Consider the following 17,044-nt stretch of genomic DNA (forward strand, 5'->3'; position numbering starts at 1 on the left):
CTTGAAGGATGCCTCGTGTGAAATGGAGTATGAAGAAGAAGCAGCAACGCAGCATCAGTTTCACTTGTTTGTTTCAACCTGAGTGATGAGAGAGAGGCAGCCCGTCACCAAGATGACCGCAGCCACGGCAGCAATGGGAGGAAGGAAGGAAGTGAGGGAGGGAGGGCAGATGGCGAAGAGCAGTGAGGGTTTTGAGCATTCAGCACTGCCTAAAACCGTAACTTATGTTGCATGCATACTCTGTGTGAAAACTGGGAGAGGAAGGGGGGATGTAAGAAGAATTTAGGGATTTATTCTGTGCTCAGTCTGGTCTGGAAAATCTGGCAGGTCAGACAGAAAGACAAGAGCTAGCAGCATGATAAATGAGACACGAGGGGACCAGGAGAATTACTGTCGGACTCCTCCAAATTAGACCCTCTTTTAGTCCCTTCATCCTCCATACTGACATCATTAAAAACATCAGCTCTTCTGCATCAGGTGAATTACAATGTGCAAGCGTGTGCACCTGTTGCATCCGTGTTCGCGCGTGCGGATGATTCCGCTTGCCTTACTGCAGCTGTTTGAAATGGCACTTTAGCACGCATGACTGTAATACTGGAGGCTGATTGAGCGAGTTTTAACCATATTGTTAAAATGAAGTGTTTTTGTGTGTCAGTCCAGCTGTGCCACAATTAGGAATGCTCTATTTTTAAGACGCTTAATCCTAAAAATGTGGCGAAAAGAAAGCTAAATGACTCTGGCATGAAACGGAACACAAGATGCTTCCTTCAATACGATTTGGAATGCCTAAAACAATAGTAACGTTTGTTTATAAATCTTCACATATTCAATAAATTTTATGTGTTTTATCTATATTATAGCTGTTACATACTGCACTTAATACAAAAAAAGGACTGTTGTGTGTAGATCTGAGGCTTCTGCATAACAAAAATATCCATGCAGGAGCTTCTCTCAAAGCAGGTCACAGTGATGAGGATCGGTTTTGATCATGTTTGAACCTGGTACGAAATTAATCCATAACTCTGTCAGTGTTAGTGCCAAGCACTTGATATTCATCTACACACACACATTACTGATGTTGTGTCAGTAGCGTCTGTGCAGTACACACATCTAGACACAAAGTGGCAGTGTCATTGTTTATGGATTCATAGATGCACCAACACTTGGGCTACGAAAACTGCAGTTTAAGGGACACGTCAGACTGATTCACGGCACCGTATAAACTCACTGTGCAGAGCTGCAGAACTGCTACATTGTGCTGACCTGTGGGTTCATCCCAGCCACGCCTCGAGCAGAGAAAGCGAGAGAGAGAGAGAGTGTGTGTGTGTGTGTGTGTGTGTGCACGCACTTAAATGTTCAGAGGATTGAGTGCAATTCCCCCGTGAAGCTGAGAAACTCTAAACACGGTTGACTGAACAGATAACCATATGGGGCATGACTGTCTGCCAAACACAGCCTACATCATACACACACACCCACACACACATATACAAAGCTGATACCATCAGCTGTCAGACAGTATCTCAGTCTCAAGAAAGCATCTGTCCCGTCCTGCTAATGTGACTCTTTAAATTAACAGTACTAAAGTGGCACAGTTCATTAAAGCTAGACGGAAAGTTGTAATCTGTACTACAGCCACACAGAGACTGGATGTTAGAGGCACATACTGATGTTAACATTTGAGAGTCTATTTATTTATAGTGTATTAATACAAACGTTATATACACATATATATATAGTTTTTTATATCAATAGTGTAATAATGTGCTGGTTGATATGCGTGTTCTTTGACATAAATCTTTAACGTAACAATATTTCAACGGTCCTTTGCATGAAGGGGACTGCATGAAAAAAATATCATTAAAATAATAATAATGAACGTCAAGACAATACAATTAAGATTTAAAAAATTAAAATGAAACAGATATATAGGATATGCAGATATACCTAAGCAATTCCATCATTGCTTAAGAAAAAAAAAATGAAATATGTTAACTTGGTGTAAAATATATAGTTATAGCACAGACACTTGTGGCCTATATTAGCAGACGAACTGATACAGATTGTGCCACTAGGGGATCTATAAAAGGAGATTGAACTATTCTGTAGCAGAAAAGTGCCTGCAGTCAATCAGTCTGGTCTGTCAGAGGTTCAAGAGAATGGAAAACAATTCCAAATCATAAGACAGCTGTACTGTATTAGGTTATACTGTCCTTAACAACTGTTTGTTTTTCCAGTGTGTGCACGTTGTCATGTTGTTTTGTGTCCTGATTTGTTCATTTTTCTTTTCTTTTGCTTCTTTGTATTTCAATTTAATTTCATTCACACTTTACTACAGGCTCAGGGTCCAGATAAAACACATTACATCCATACTTAAAGAAACCTTTTAAACATCAGCCAGGGAACTACAGGTAAGAAAAACAGCCCTTGGCTAATTCTAGCATTTTTACACATGCATTACTATGTGTTTTTATATGCACTGTCCTTTCTTCAGTAATCTAAATGAACCTAAGCTGAATAAAATCAAGGGGGACATCAAGGAAAATGTGCATCATTACTCTGTGTCCTCTGGCATGGTGTAGAAGCAACTGACACTGATTTGTTTTCGCACACCCCCTACTCAATCATCATCATCCAGCACAACATTATGACAATCCACAAACACAACAGAACAGCAGTGTTGTGAATACTGGCTGTGTGTGTCTGAAGAAATTAATGTCACCATGCCCATTTTAAGAAAGAAATCCTTATGTGAGCCAGAGGAGGGAGAGACGGCAACTTCTATAGAAGTCAAGGTGACCTGCTGCTGCAGAAGTGGGAGTTGAGGGCTCTGTCAGCACAGACAGGTTCCTGTATTTTTCATCTTACCCAGCATCAATTATAAATACCACTGCTGAGTTCAACAGAAGGGGTTTGCCCTTATACCTCAACATCCATTATGCCTGTAATTTACCATTTTATCCACTCAATTCATTTGATTGTAACCTCCCCCTGAGTGAGTCTTTCACTTCTACCAATCCAGGTTAAATTCCTGCTGCCACTCTTTGTCTCCGTCTCTGCCTCAGTCACTTTCTTGCAGCCCATACCTCTCTAAATTTACTTTGCCACCCACCCTGACATCACTCCCTCATTTTCCATCCCTACCTCAATTCCCCTTCCCTCCCTCCCCTCCCTCCTTTTTGGTTAGCCTCATTCAGAACAAGGCTTTTGTGATTGGCTAGTATTTATATCAACTAGGTCCCAGTGCCACCTGGGACAATGGTCTCCAGTCAGATCCAGGTCACAGCAGGCAGAACCATTCTCCGGCTCTGCACAGATCAGTCCAGGCCACTCCAGTCCAGTCGAGTCCGGTCCATCTGCCACACAAGCCAGCCGCACAGACAGACAAAGCTACTGCACCGACTCACCCACTGGCATCACACACACAGGTAGGTAGGTAGGCACACACACGTACATCAGCAGGTGCTGCATCACTGCTCTCCTTTGGCTCACACACACAGGTTGATAGTGGGGGATCTAGCTGACTGCACTAACCTGCATCATGCACACAGGTGAATATTCACACACAGCTTACCTCTGAGCCCAGGAGGACCTCTGTCACAGTGATATCGCCTCTCACAGCAGATGACAACAACACTGGCAGGGAGGCTGCAAGACAGGTGAAGGTAAGTGGATGGACCAGTGACATGTCTGTTTGGTAGTAGTGCAGTAGATTATATGTGCAGTGTATGATGCACAAATGTAAATCATTAGCCATTGTGGAGGGCCACAGTAACATGAAGGGGTCTTTGTTATGACAGATGGCATCACTGTCTTTATATCTGCCTCCGCAGCTTTTTTTTTTTTACATATGACTGTTTTATGAGTATAGTGGTACTTTAACAAGCTAACAGTGAGCACGGTGTCCACAGAGTTGAGACTTCCTGTTGCTGTGGGTAAATACATCCCAGGGCACAGGTGTAACAAGGTGTAACAGTCCAAATGTAGGCTAACTTGCCCCGGTGCTGGTACCCCACTCACCGTCAGTGTTTCACAGTACCTAGAGTCGTTTACACAGGATTAACGGAGGATAATCCAGTTACAGTATTTGGAGACATGAGTCGCCATCTGTCTGCGTTTATCACAGCGAGGGGAGCCCGTCGGCAACCGGCTGCTGACGGCACAACAAACAAACAAACACTTTGTTACGGTAAGACGAGCGGGGACTTTGTGTAGAGAAATGCGACGTTGTTAGCGGCCATGTCAGTTAGTTGGTGTGTAGTTCTTCTGGTCAGCCGTTGGTCGTAACCGAGCGACCTTTAAACTGCGCGCGCACTCGGGCCAGGCCGTTGAGCGTTGGTGCCTTCACATGCCGTCGTAAAAACCCCGTTCCATTTACAACGTCGGTTCGTTTAAAGTTAGCGTCAAAGCTAATGGCTTTAAAAACCCGCAAGGCTAATATTGTGTTGTGCTAAGGGGCTACAGCGTAGAACAGACAAAACACACCAGCGGGGTCAAATCGAGGTTAAGGTGACGCTAATTAACTTAGCAAGTTGAAAAAACTGAAACGGGAACGTCCAGTTTGACGCACAATGCTTAGGAATTAGGAACAAAGAGGGCTCAATCACACTGACTAGTATTAACAATGACGGAGATGTATTTGCAGCGTCACTGTGCGCTCAATCCTCACATTAGTTTTTTTTTTACGACAGCACATGAAAGCAGCGCTTGTCCAAAGGGCATCGCTGCTCCCTCAGACAGGTGAGCTACCTGCGTCTCTTTAAACGCCTCATGGCTGCGTGTCGTGTGTTTGACGCTGCTTTTAATTGCTAAACCCTCCAATGTCGCGGTGAGTTTGGGTACCCAGCACTGAAATTTGTGGCTTTAAATCCCAGCATCGATAAGCCTCAGATCATGAGTAAGCTGCTTGATACTCTGTCTCTGCAGTAATTCGTATTATTGATGACCCGCTGGGTTGTGCCTGGTCATCTCACTGAATTAATGCTGTTCTTGACCTTTTCCCCAAACCCACTCTTCCAGGAGACTCTTGCTGTGGTGATGGTGAATAATCATCTGACTGCTGCCGGCTGACAATGAAGTTTCCAGACTTCAAGAGTTGACTTTTACCACCTGCTGTCACCCAACAAGTGCAGTAACCTCTTCAAACACCAGCTCTGTTATCCAGCATATTTATTGCCTTATTGCCACCATTCCACTGTACACTGCCAGCGGATCCTCAGACATTATCTACCTGTGCAGCTCTTGTCAAGGTGCTGCCATTTGCTGTGAAAAAAAAAGAAAAAGCTTCCTCCTCAGTTCTTCCTGGCTTCACAGGTTCATTCCCCCAAATGATGCGGACGGACAGCAAAGGCCGCAGCGCCTCGCCTCACAGGATAACCTACAAGTCTGACTTCCACGCCATAAAGTGCTCATTCGACACTGGGACAAAAGCTGCGGCCTCCGCACAGCGCTCTGCTGTGCACTCAGCCAAGTTGCAGGCCAGCCTGTCAGATCCCATGATGTCTCACACCAGCACCAGCGCCAGCCCAGGCAGCAGAGGGAGGGTTCACAGCACCAGGGGCACCAAGATCAGAGAGAACATCTTCCTGCAAATGGACAGCCAGCAGCTGAAACAAGATGGTGGTCCAGTGCTGAGTTCTGGCCCGGCTCCCCTCCTGTCTCCACATAATCCTAGCCTACAGCCCCAGACTTCTCCTTTCTCTGGATCCAGACGCCCAGTCGTCAGCTCCTCGGCCAATATTTCGACTACGGAAGCGTCTCTGCAAGATAAACTCCCCAGATCAGAGGACATGTCGGATATCGACAGAGCTGCTCTGGCTGAGAAGTTCTCCGTGACGCGGAAGTTGTTCGAGACGAAGGTGATGGAGGGTGAAGGGCAGGTTTCGAAAGGCAGAGTGAGCAGGGGGATGGCAGATGGGAAAGGAGGAGAGGAAGAGGTGGGAGGAGGTGTCAGCCAGGTGGAGAGGGAGGAAGAAGCAAGTGGGAATAGGAGGCACACGGAGACGGATAGCTTTGATAAAGACAAATCCATAAACCCACCCATCATAAATATTTCCTTGGTGAAGCCTCCTGCGCAGGCCCCGCTGACAGGACACCCTAAATCTCCTTTATCGGATGGCCCTAGCGAAGCCTCTGCTACATCTCCCTCCTGTCTTGACGAACATGGTCAAACCATGGCACCCCAAACAGAGAAACAAACTCCAGATCCCAACGTCTGCTTGACCCCTGAGACTTCGGTAAGGGCAGAGCTAGTCGACGTAAAGAACGAGTCATCAGAAAGTGATGAGAACGAAGAAGAAAAGGAGCGAAAAGAAGCCAAAAACTGGCGTAACGCTGAGGAGGGAAAGGACGTGACCAGAGAAAGTGTGCAGGACCTAGTGGATGATGTTTTTGACGAGCCCTACATGGAAACGACACCAGCGGGCCCACGAGCAGGAGACTGCAGGCCAGTCGTTCCCTCGGAAGAACAGCAGGAGGAGTTCCCCGTCAGCATGCCATGTGAAAGAGAAACTGAGGATGTAGGAGGAGAGGGTGGAGGAGACAAGTATCGGCAGGTGAATGAACAATGGGAGGAGCAGAGGGCTGAGAAAACATGCACAGAAGAGGGGGATGACACAGAAGAAGGAGTGGAACAAAGTGCTGGAAGGAAAGCAAGAGGCATGATGGAAGAGGACGGGGAGGTAGAGTCGCACGGCGTGGGAAAGAGGAAAGGCGGAGAAGAGGAACGCAAACAAAGTCAAGAGATGGAAAGAAGTGGAAAAGAAGAGAGAAGCGAGAAGGAGGAGCACGTCAGCAATGATGGGAAAGATATCGGAGGAGGCAAAGAGGAGCAGACGGGGTCTGCAGCTGTCTGCGGGATCGAGAACGAGGCCTTCGTGTACGAGCAGGATTCCCAGTCCCACCCAGAGCATTCCCCAAAAGAGGAATGGGAAGTCTCCACACATGCAGAAGACCAGCTTTTATCAGAATACAAGGAAATCCCCGGTGTGCCTGAGGTGGTCGATGAGGAGGATGAGGATGCAGCGGAAGCCGAGAGGAGAAAGGTCAGGTTCTCCTCAGCACCAATCAAGGTAATGGAAAACTCAACCGACTCAGGCCTTCAGCTTTTACTACTCACTTTACTGACAGCTGCAGGGTCACTTGTCACTAAATCCATGCACACACACAGAAGCCTTTTTACTGTAGATTTGTGTGACTGTCGGTTAAAGCTGGAATTTGAATGCATATGAGAGAAGTGTTAGCCCCAAAGCCATGTTTCTAATCCATTAGAAGAGGAGGAGGAGGAGGACGGCAGGCAAGACCCCACATGCTTTCATGCTGTCAGCTGAGAGTTTCCTCAATATAAACGCACAGAAAGCATTCCTGTGGGGTGTGCACGGCATTCATCGGGCTCCACTTGTGTGAAACTATTGTCAGAGCAGTCGGTGCTGTAATTAGTAATTGACACATGTGTGTGTACAGTGAGATTTATTGCAATCTGTCATTACGCTGGTGCAGTTTGCTCAAGAGTCTGCACTTCCTGCATCTCTCGCTCTGACAGATTTGCCAACATAATCAGTGGTTTGTTGTGTGAATATCTGCAGTGGGTCTGCTGTATGATACGCTGTCAATGCACATAGCAGTAGGCCTGTGTTCAGTAGGACTACATTTGACATGTGTTGACGTGATGAGTACGGTGCAGTGACTTGAACTGTGTGTTTAACGCTGTCTTTCAGGTGTTCTGCATGTATTCCAACTCCGAGTACGACAGACACAATGAGGACATCGACCCCGTGTCGGCCTCGGCTGAGTATGAGCTGGAGAAGAGAGTGGACAGGATGGATGTGTTTCCGGTGGAGATAGAAAAGGGTGTGCATCCACACGGGAAACAAATTAAATCCTGTAAAATGTACATTGTCATCCAGGCTGAGACGCACAGATTTACTTTTCTTCAGTTCTGATCCGATTCAGTACCTGAATTGTGATATCTGCTGGTATCAGTACTGTTACCAGACCTGCTTCTTGTTGTTTTTGTTGGTATCATATTTAAGGTTGCATGTGGTTGTAGTGAACCACACAGCACCTCTCATTAAAAGACAAACAAATCTATAAAAAAAGGTATTAATTTGAATGTATTTATTTAAATTTTAGGTTAAATAGGCTTCACATTCAGGTGTAGAAGAGCAAACGTGATAAGAAAAATTTAAGGAGTTAAAGGGGAAATTGACTGATATTAAATCAATAGTGAATTAATTCTGTCCCAACTCAAATACTCATGATATTCCAAGCATCCACTCTGATTTCAAAACTCATTTATCAACATGATCTCCCTGATACTAAGTGTGGAATTTATTGATACTGATTGATAAATGAGGGCCCAGGTTTCTGCTAGCGTTCTCGTCTCTCTGACTGTTCATTTTCAAGATGAATTCCAAATTGTTTCGCACCCTCTGTAGGTGAAGACGGTCTGGGCATCAGTATCATAGGAATGGGTGTAGGAGCTGACCAGGGACTGGAAAAACTGGGAATCTTTGTGAAGACCGTCACCGAGGGAGGAGCGACACAGAAGGATGGAAGGTGCGTTTCAGCATCAAGTCTGTTTGTATGGCGGATTCAGTGTGGCGCTAATTACATGAGATCTTCATCTGTGCGTGTGTTTAGGATTCAGGTGAACGACCAGATAGTGGAAGTGGATGGGGTCAGCTTGGTTGGAGTCTCGCAGCTGTTTGCAGCCACAGTCCTGAAGAATACATCCGGCCTCGTCAAGTGAGTTGTTGGTGGTCACTTTGTTGCTGTGTTTCAATTCAGTGTCTGCATCCTTCGGAGGAGCATTTGAAGGCCAGTTACGTCAAAACCCCCCGCAAAGGCTGTCCCAATTCGAAGGCTCCTCCAAATGCTCCTTCTTTTCCCTGTTTTTGGAAGATGCACCGCTACTAACCCTCACAGCCTCACATATCCCAAGATACTTTGTGTGCCCGAAATAGAAGAAAGAAAGAGAGAAAATTGCGACATCGCGTAGCGTAGATTGTCACTTTTGTGGGCCTGGGTGGCAGAAATCATGACGTAAGGGTAAAATATCTGGTGATGCAACCAGGAAATGCTCCAAAGGCTAGACCGTCCCATTTAACAACAGCTGATGCGGTTAACAAGATCTCTCCGAAGGACTCGTCCTCTAAGACCACAAAGGCCGGGTCCTTCGAAGGATGCAGACCCTGAATTGAGACACGTGCATGTGTTTGCATTGATGCCACTTTGGGAGAGCTGTACTGTGAAGTCGGTGATTTGCAGGAGAGATATTACAAAAAGTTTTTTTGGCCTTGCATTTGATTTTTCAGTTTAAGATCTGATCAGTAACACAGTCAGACTTCTGAATATTTGTTACATAATGAAGTTATTTAAAGATGAAAATATGGGAGCAAGATAAAAATATTTTTTCTCCACCCAGGTGTTTTAAAGAGCCATGCCAGTTACACGTGATATATACTTGACATAACTGACAACCATTGTCCTAAACACATCAGTCTTTAGATTGTCTGCCAGCCTTTTCAGATTGAAAGCACTCGTAGAACACCTGAGATTGTAGGTTTAGGACGCCTGGCAGCATCTTGGCATTGTAAAGCCAGAAATGATGGCATCACTTTTTTCTTGCTCATATTTTTCAGTATTTTTTTCTACAACAAAACTTGTCACATGGGGGCTTTTTAGCAACAGCTCCACAACTGTGATGAGTGTCTGTAAACACACCAACACTGACTGCCCATCTAGATGTCAAAACTGAAAAGAGCATATTTTTTTTCAAAAGGTCAGTTTTCAGTGATCTAAAACACAGTCCGTTTCCAGACAAAAGGCCAAAACACACAGAAAAATCTACTTTTAAAGAAAGAGCGGTGTATCTGTGGAATAGACTTCAACAAGTTTTGAAAACTATGCTTGCAAAAGGAGACATTGTGCTACAGGTGTAAATGATAAGATTAATGATGACTGCGTTCCATTTAGCTGCCTCAGTTTCTGGGTCGTATTATCATGCATGCTGTCATTAATGTAATTAATGAAACCTGTGCTTCAAAATGTCTGCCGTGAAACAAGGCTGGTGTCATTGCTCACAGCTCCGACTGATTCACACCTTTTTTTCTGTGGCAGGTTTTTGATTGGCCGAGAGAAGGAAGGCGTGGAGAGCGAGGTGGCGCGACTGATCAATGAAAGCCTGGAGATGGACAAAACATCAGGGAAGGTGTGTTTTCTCAAAGAGGAGATGAGTTTGTCTTTGTCGCGTTAACATTTCCATTTGGCTTGACTGGGCTACTCTCTGTGTGTTTCGTACATGAAGGGAGGAAGAGCGAGCGGAGATCAATACAATGACAGTAGCTTCTCAGAGAGGGGCTCAATGGCCGAGGAGGAGGAGGAAGACGAAGATGAGGATGTGTCTGTTCTATCCAGCCTGGACCACTACCAGCTCTGCCTCAAATACCAGCAGGTATGTGACATTCAACATGCATTTATTGATTACCATCCGTAAATCAGGAATACACAGTAAAGTATTAAATGTTCAACAAACCAAATGTTTTAGAATTTTTATGTTTTATGCAGTGAAAATAATAATAATAGTCAGCACCAGTGGTGGCACCAAGCCTTTGCAAATAACTCCTAAATTTTGAGTTTCGCCTCCCAAACAAGTCATAAATCTTGTTATGACTTGTTTAGTTGTCGCTTCTTCATCTGTTATTTACGACCCGCATGTTTTGCATTCTGCAATGTACGTGAACGAAATTATCTTTGGTTTCATTTTTACCAACTGGGAAGTCGGTAACGTAGCGTTCTGTCTTCACGCTTCTCTCCTGCAGCGTCACTGGATGCTGCTTGATTGGCTGAGGCTGCTTTTATTGCGTACTGCAGCTGCAACCCCTAAACCTTGCAAAGTACATACTGTAACATGCAGTCTGCATACAACTGGGACATACTGCTTGGTCAAGACAGTGCACCTTGAACTTTGACCCTCTTGCTCCTATATTTATCGCAGCATCAGCACAAAAGAAAAGATTCTAACACTTGATGCCAGCGACCTGTCAAATGTGTGTCTGCTCCCCCGGCTTTGTTTTATATTCATGCGACGCACCGTGACGTATGTTTTGCTGAGCGGAGTGTGCTGTGTGGGTCAGAACAGCCAGAAAAGCATGCCGGCTTGCATACTGCAAAATGCAACTGGATGTAGTAGGACATCCTGACCTTTTTTTGGCATTCTGCATTTCACATACTCCAAATTGGGACATACCAAATCTGGTGTACCACGCAGTATGGTAGTATGGGTACTGGAATGCAGGCAAAGTGTCGACTTGCTGGGAATTAACAGTTGACACTGACGTCCAAGTTGACTTTTTGTCTAAAGTCTCAAGTTTTTGTCACCTTCAGGTCCACATATCTTGAGTACTGCCCCTTGCCTGTAATGCAGAACGAGTAAAAGTGTATCTTCTTTCGATTAGATTGTAATAAACCAAAATGAATCCAAGTGTATTTTGTCTGTTTTGCAGCTTCAGTCAAGAAGCCGAAGCCGAGCAGCGCAGCTTCACCACACCAGAGAAAAGGTAGGTCGCTCACACGCTGAGATTGAGATCGCTCTCACGCAAACCAATAACTGGTGCTCACTTTTAATACACTACCTTTCGCATCCACGTTTGGAACAGTCTGACCCATTTAACTGTGTGTGTGTGAGATGGCTCGGTGTGGAGTTACTGGGACACGGGCCGCGCTCCAACACTTCTCGCCGTCAGCCCCGCTTTTCTGCCTTTGCCTTGAAGTAATCACCACTGTGACATAACTGGGTTGGCGAAATGAAAATCTGGCTTTCTTCTATCCAACTGTGTTAGATCAGTGACTACTTCATTTGTTGTATGAAAGCAGTGGAAGTTAAGAGGATTGGAAAAGAAGTGTACGTTTTCTGCCAATACTAAGAATACTTTTTGACACAGGCATTTATTTCCTCTCTTTGCATATGACTTTTTATCACAGATGCCATTCATAAAAAAACCTGAATAATCGGTTCTTTTTCCTGTACGTCTGCTAAGTTGAGGGCATTGGAAGAGCAGCAGGCCTGTTGGGAGAGCCAGAAGGAAGAGTTGGAGCAAAGAGCGGAGGACGGAGAAGAGAAGGCTGAAAAAATAGAGAAGTACGATGCTGCAGACTGGCTCCCGCATATCTGTACGATTAGTGTATAAAAAGCAGAATTGTAAAGAAATGGCTTAAAAACGGAGTGGGAGCCTAAAACCTACAAAAGGATAATCACGTTAAGCAACATTATAAGGACTGTAATGATGGTTAAGAGGGTTCTAACGCCCCTCACTTTTTCTTTTTTTTTTTTTTCAGGTATTGGCAGGAGGCCCAGACACTGTGCAGGGTAGTGAGCCAGCGACTGGCTGATGCCCAGAGCCAAGCAGAAAGCTTGGAAATCAAATACAGCAAGGCCAAGAGACTGGTCCGAGAATACCAGAGCAGGTTTTTATCCAAACAGTTCTCTCACAATGTGGAACATTACTTCTAAGTCTCTTGGACTGCGCTGTGTAAGCTGGCAAAATGATATGTGTCCTCCCCAGATTTTGACTAAAACTTTTCAAATAATTTTATTTATTATTTTTTTTTTCAGAGAGGAGGAGAGGGAGAAAAGAGAAGCGGATATGAGGAGAGAAATGGAGGAGAGAGATAAGCAGCACAGGGAGACAGTTGAAAGACTGCAAAGCCAGGTGAGACTTCTCGGTCCTGTATGGATTTACTTTACTCATCCCGCCGTTTGTCTGTAGTCATTGTTTCACTCTGTTTATCACAGATAGCACAGCTGGAGGGGAAAGAGCCGGACAGAAAGAACCACTCCGCCGACGCTTCAGTCACAGGTAAGCAGCTAAATCACCGTAGAGATGATGCTGCATGTGACTGTATGTCTTTTGGACTTTTTTGCTGCTGGCAAGTAAAGAAAAGTCAGAAAGCATTTGTTTACTTTTTTTTTTTTTTTTTTTTTTTACATGATATGTTATGGATTCAGAATAAGGAGAATTCAAAAAGCTTTCTATGGATCCTTCTTAAAATGTATTAAAACGCTTAAACATTATTTTTGCAGATAAAGATTTGTTGATATGAAATTAACTTAAGTTGCATTAACTTCAGTCTCACAGCCAATAACCACAAATCTGTCAGAGAACAAGTGTATTAAAAAGTACCCAAATGTTTTCCTAAAAGTAAAGATATCATAGCAAAATATAACTGTGGTCAAAAGTGAAAGTCACCCATGCAAATGGCACTTAAGTAAAAGTCGAGTAATTGTCGAGCAGTAAATGCACATGCAGTTATTTTTCTCATTATCAGAACTGGTATTTTTCTGATTGTCAATAAAATAATTTTAAATTGTAATAAAAGAATAGCTCCTTCTAGAAGTAATACATTAAGATCACATCTGTTAATGTGTCTTTTATCCAATTAATTGAGGCACACGTTCAATGAGATCTGGCTCAAGGGGACGATCTTAGTTCAAGAAATTAAACAAATGTGAAGTCAGCTGCGACTGTAATGTCTGTAGAGTTTGATGGGACGTCACCAGACATCATCCAACATCGCTCTGTATTCACATCAGGACGAGACCCACTCTGCGACCCCCAGACGGTGGGTTAAGGTTAAAGGGGTTGTTTGCACATATTGACGTGAAATGGATCTGAATTACAATCACGATGGTCTTTTAAAAGTCATAAATTTAACTTTAACCTACAGGAACCATGTGTTTGTGCTGTTTAAACACTGTAATTATGGTGAGAAATAGATTTTTTTTTAACATCTTGAATAGAAACTTTGCTTTTCCACTGAGCAGAATGGATTGTGTTTGCGTCTCAGGTCCAGACTGGTACATTCCAGTTCCCGATACAGGACGTCTCGACTCCAGCGCTCACATAGCCAGAGCTCAGCTGGCCCAGAAATCCAAGCGCCACCCGCCCTCTCGAGACAAACTGAGAGAGAGCTTCAGAAAGCAGGTAGGAGACGGAGCTGTAAAGATGACTTTCATGTTTCTGCTTTTTAACTGTGAATCTTACGAACACACGTGCGTCCTTTCAGGAAGAAGACGCTCAGAAACACCAGGAGAGCCGCTCGCTGTCGGCTCCCACGGCGGTCCAAAGGAGCAGCAGAAGTGACCTGTCCAGCACCTCGTCCTTCCCCACCTTCAGTCCTCAACCTCCCACCAGCCTCGTCTTCACCCCTCCCATTCACATCAACAGCACAGTCACTCCGTCACTCTCACAATCCTCATCCACATCCAGAAAGTCCAAAAGGAAATTTCCCGACTTCAGGTGCAGGGTCTCCATCTCTCTCCTATGTCGGTTTTTTTTTTTTTAAGGTTCAGCCACAGTAAAGTTCTGCTGATTTGCCACAGTGGCTGATAATTTTAATGATTTATAATTTGCTTCATCTTCTTTTCTTTTTTTTTTTTTTTTAAGTGGCCTTCGCAAGTCTCTCAGCAAAAGGAGAAGTGAGAAACACCGCAAGAGATCCATAACCAACAGGTGTGATGAAAAACAACACAAGAAATAGAAAAAATGGGAGTTTAATATTAAATTTACACGACTACTGAAAAGAAACACCAGATATACTGCAGCAAAGTTTTTTTGTTGTTGTTTTTTTAGTTGATGCTACAATAAATAGGTTTTTAATAGAAATGTTTATCGCTGTTTTCCAGCAGGGGGTCGTGTGGTGACCTGGTGGACGAGCCGGCAGGAGTTTCTCCGTCAGGCTCGATCACCTCCATGCCTTCTTGCCTGCCCTTCCCCTGGTTTGGGGAGCGAGGGAGGGAGAAAGAAGAGGAGGTGGAGAGAGGCAGGGAGAGACTTCGATCTGTGTCCAGCAGCAGTTTACCGTACCTGACCACCACAGGTAGAAGAGATCAGGTGAGAAGACGTGAATGGCTCCACTAAACATGCTAACACACACTTGGGCTGACGTGGTAATAAACTGGGCTCTCTGCACGCCATCTTCCCGCTCTGTCTGAACTTTCTGACATAAATATCTTAAATAGACACACATGCATGGGTTTGAAGTACAGGCGGCCTTTTTCTCTTGCTTCCAGAGCATCGGCTCTCCGGTGTGCAGCTCCAGCATGGTGGGTCATGTCTCTGATCTGTCCCTCTCTGGGCACTCTCACACTTTCACCTTTTCCTCCTCTGAGGTGAGTCTGTCCCTTTTTTCCATTTACTCCTTTCTTACTCTCTCCCAGATGGTGTTCTCTCTGCCCAGTCGTTTATTTTTTCCCCCCAAGTCTACTCTCTGCTTTAATTAAAGTTTCCTCTAATTTCTCTCCTCTGCCTCACTCTGTCTGCTTCTGGTCTCTGGTGTCCTGTCAGACGTTGGACGATGACCCAGTTCCCAGCAATAACAACAACCAGTGGCAAAGTCGGCCCATCTCGGAGTGGAACAGTCAGCAGGTGTGTCTGTGGTTAGTCGCCATGAACATGGAGCAGTACGCACCTGAGTTCACCGCCAGAGGTGTGGACGGGACGCAGCTGCTCAGCTTGGACAGTGAGAAACTAAAGGTGAGTGGGTAAGATGACGCTAATGAAAGCTAATAATCAGACGTGCATCTTTTCACTTTAGCTAATCGAATTAGTTGCCAACCTTTTAAATTGATCAATGAGTTGAGTGTTTTGTTTTTGGTTTTTTTTCCAACTTCTTAAAGGGTCAGTATGTAAGAATTGGCCTCCTCTTGAATTCATACTACAAACAAATATTAATCAACAATGAAAGTAATCAATAAAGTACAGCATACACATTTTAAACTGTCTGAACATACATAACCTCCACACCTCAACTAATTAGCTGTTTTAAGTTACTTAGCTGAACCTTTTTGTTTTCATTTTGGTTTTATTGTTTCTATTTTAAGTAACTGATGAAATGTGATCCTAAAATCAAATTGTCAATCTGATGATTACACCATGATTAAAAAAAAACATCTTATATGTTTACGACTAACGGAAACCTCCAGACTTCATTTTATATTTTCAGTGAACTTATTCAGATTCCTGTCATTATATGTTTATGCATGACATTGTTTATTTCTCACGGATGAATTTGGTCACCCTTTTTAAGTGTGAATTATTCTTTTTTTTTCTTTTACCAGGGCTGCTTTTATTTATACATATATAGATTTACATGCTACTTCTTTTAATTCATAGTAAAAAAAAAAATTGGGGGAACAATTGATGCTAAATACAGACCGACCTTAGATAAATAAAAAGAGATTTTAAAAAATAATAATAATAATCTGCTAGGCTCTACTGGTAGTTTTTACCATAGTGAGGCTGCTTCTGTCTCTCTTAATGAGCTTTAACCACATTTATTGCCAATCAGGACAATATTTGATCAAGTGAAATGTTCAAATTAACCTCAGTTTTTACAGAATCCACTAGCCCTCCCTTTTTTTCCCCTGCTGTCAGGCTCTGGGCGTGTGCAGCCAAAGCGACCGGTCCGCCCTCAAGAAGAAGCTGAAGGAGATGAAGAAGAGCGAGGAGAAAGAACAGAAGAAGGGAGAGAGGCGGCAGAAGGAGGGAAAGGAGAAAGACAAAAATGCAGTTTTGGAGAACGAAGAGAAGGAGAGGGCGAGGATGATGATGATGGAGAAGTCCGTCAAAGACACCAGACGCAGCGGCAAAACCGTCAGAACCGAGTCGATCTTATGAAGGCGACGTCGGAGCTGCACTACCAGCATGAGGATAAACTTGAAGCAATCTCTGTTTAGTTAAAACAAACAGCTAGATCTACTGCACACATCCCGTCTCTAATAGTTTAAGATACAGAAAGCTGGTTGAATTTTAATGGATGGCACCAAAGTTCACACTCACAGCAAACATGCGTCTCTCTGTACATGTCAGGTGTAATGTGTGGGACAACTTGAAACTGTTTTACAGTGATGTTTTTTTAATTTAATCATGATTTTAATATTTAACAATGTGCTGATTTAAGCACTAAGATATTTGCTGTAAATGCTTTTTTTATGTATTAATAAATAATGCTTTAATCTTTTTCTCGGTACCTTCATTTGTCTTTG

General features: G+C 43.9%; 2 protein-coding genes across 8 annotated transcripts in view; one reads left to right on the top strand and one right to left on the bottom strand.

The window, feature by feature from the left end:
• Positions 1-4,307, bottom strand: part of LOC119011472 (rap guanine nucleotide exchange factor 4-like) — a 28,721-nt gene extending 24,414 nt beyond the window's left edge. For 2 of the 4 annotated variants that reach the window (XM_037084626.1, XM_037084628.1), the window contains exons 1-2: positions 4,021-4,306; positions 3,575-3,648 (exon numbers count right to left, since the gene is read on the bottom strand). The gene's annotated coding sequence lies outside the window, so the exon portion shown is untranslated. Of the gene's footprint in view, positions 1-3,250; positions 3,357-3,574; positions 3,649-4,020 lie in introns of all 4 variants that reach the window. The other 2 variants (XM_037084627.1, XM_037084629.1) reach the window with 2 other exon arrangements.
• A 372-nt stretch (positions 4,308-4,679) lies between these two features.
• Positions 4,680-17,019, top strand: LOC119011469 (neurabin-1-like). Of its 4 annotated transcripts, none has more exons than XM_037084620.1 (18): positions 4,681-4,828; positions 5,020-7,070; positions 7,716-7,848; positions 8,436-8,556; positions 8,641-8,745; positions 10,120-10,210; positions 10,307-10,453; positions 11,505-11,558; positions 12,039-12,139; positions 12,337-12,465; positions 12,614-12,710; positions 12,794-12,857; positions 13,846-13,982; positions 14,065-14,297; positions 14,445-14,510; positions 14,684-14,891; positions 15,345-15,533; positions 16,434-17,019. In XM_037084620.1, exons 2-18 carry the CDS (start codon positions 5,328-5,330, stop codon positions 16,674-16,676), a joined length of 3,861 nt encoding a protein of 1,286 aa, XP_036940515.1. In that variant the 5' UTR covers positions 4,681-4,828; positions 5,020-5,327; the 3' UTR covers positions 16,677-17,019. The 4 variants fall into 4 exon arrangements, with proteins under 4 accessions (XP_036940518.1, XP_036940515.1, XP_036940517.1 ...); XM_037084622.1 differs by having other exon boundaries at positions 14,687-14,891; XM_037084621.1 differs by having other exon boundaries at positions 4,758-4,897.
• Positions 17,020-17,044: the final 25 nt, after the last annotated feature.

Source organism: Acanthopagrus latus, chromosome 21, assembly GCF_904848185.1.
Source record: "Acanthopagrus latus isolate v.2019 chromosome 21, fAcaLat1.1, whole genome shotgun sequence".
NCBI classification, from domain to species: domain Eukaryota; kingdom Metazoa; phylum Chordata; class Actinopteri; order Spariformes; family Sparidae; genus Acanthopagrus; species Acanthopagrus latus.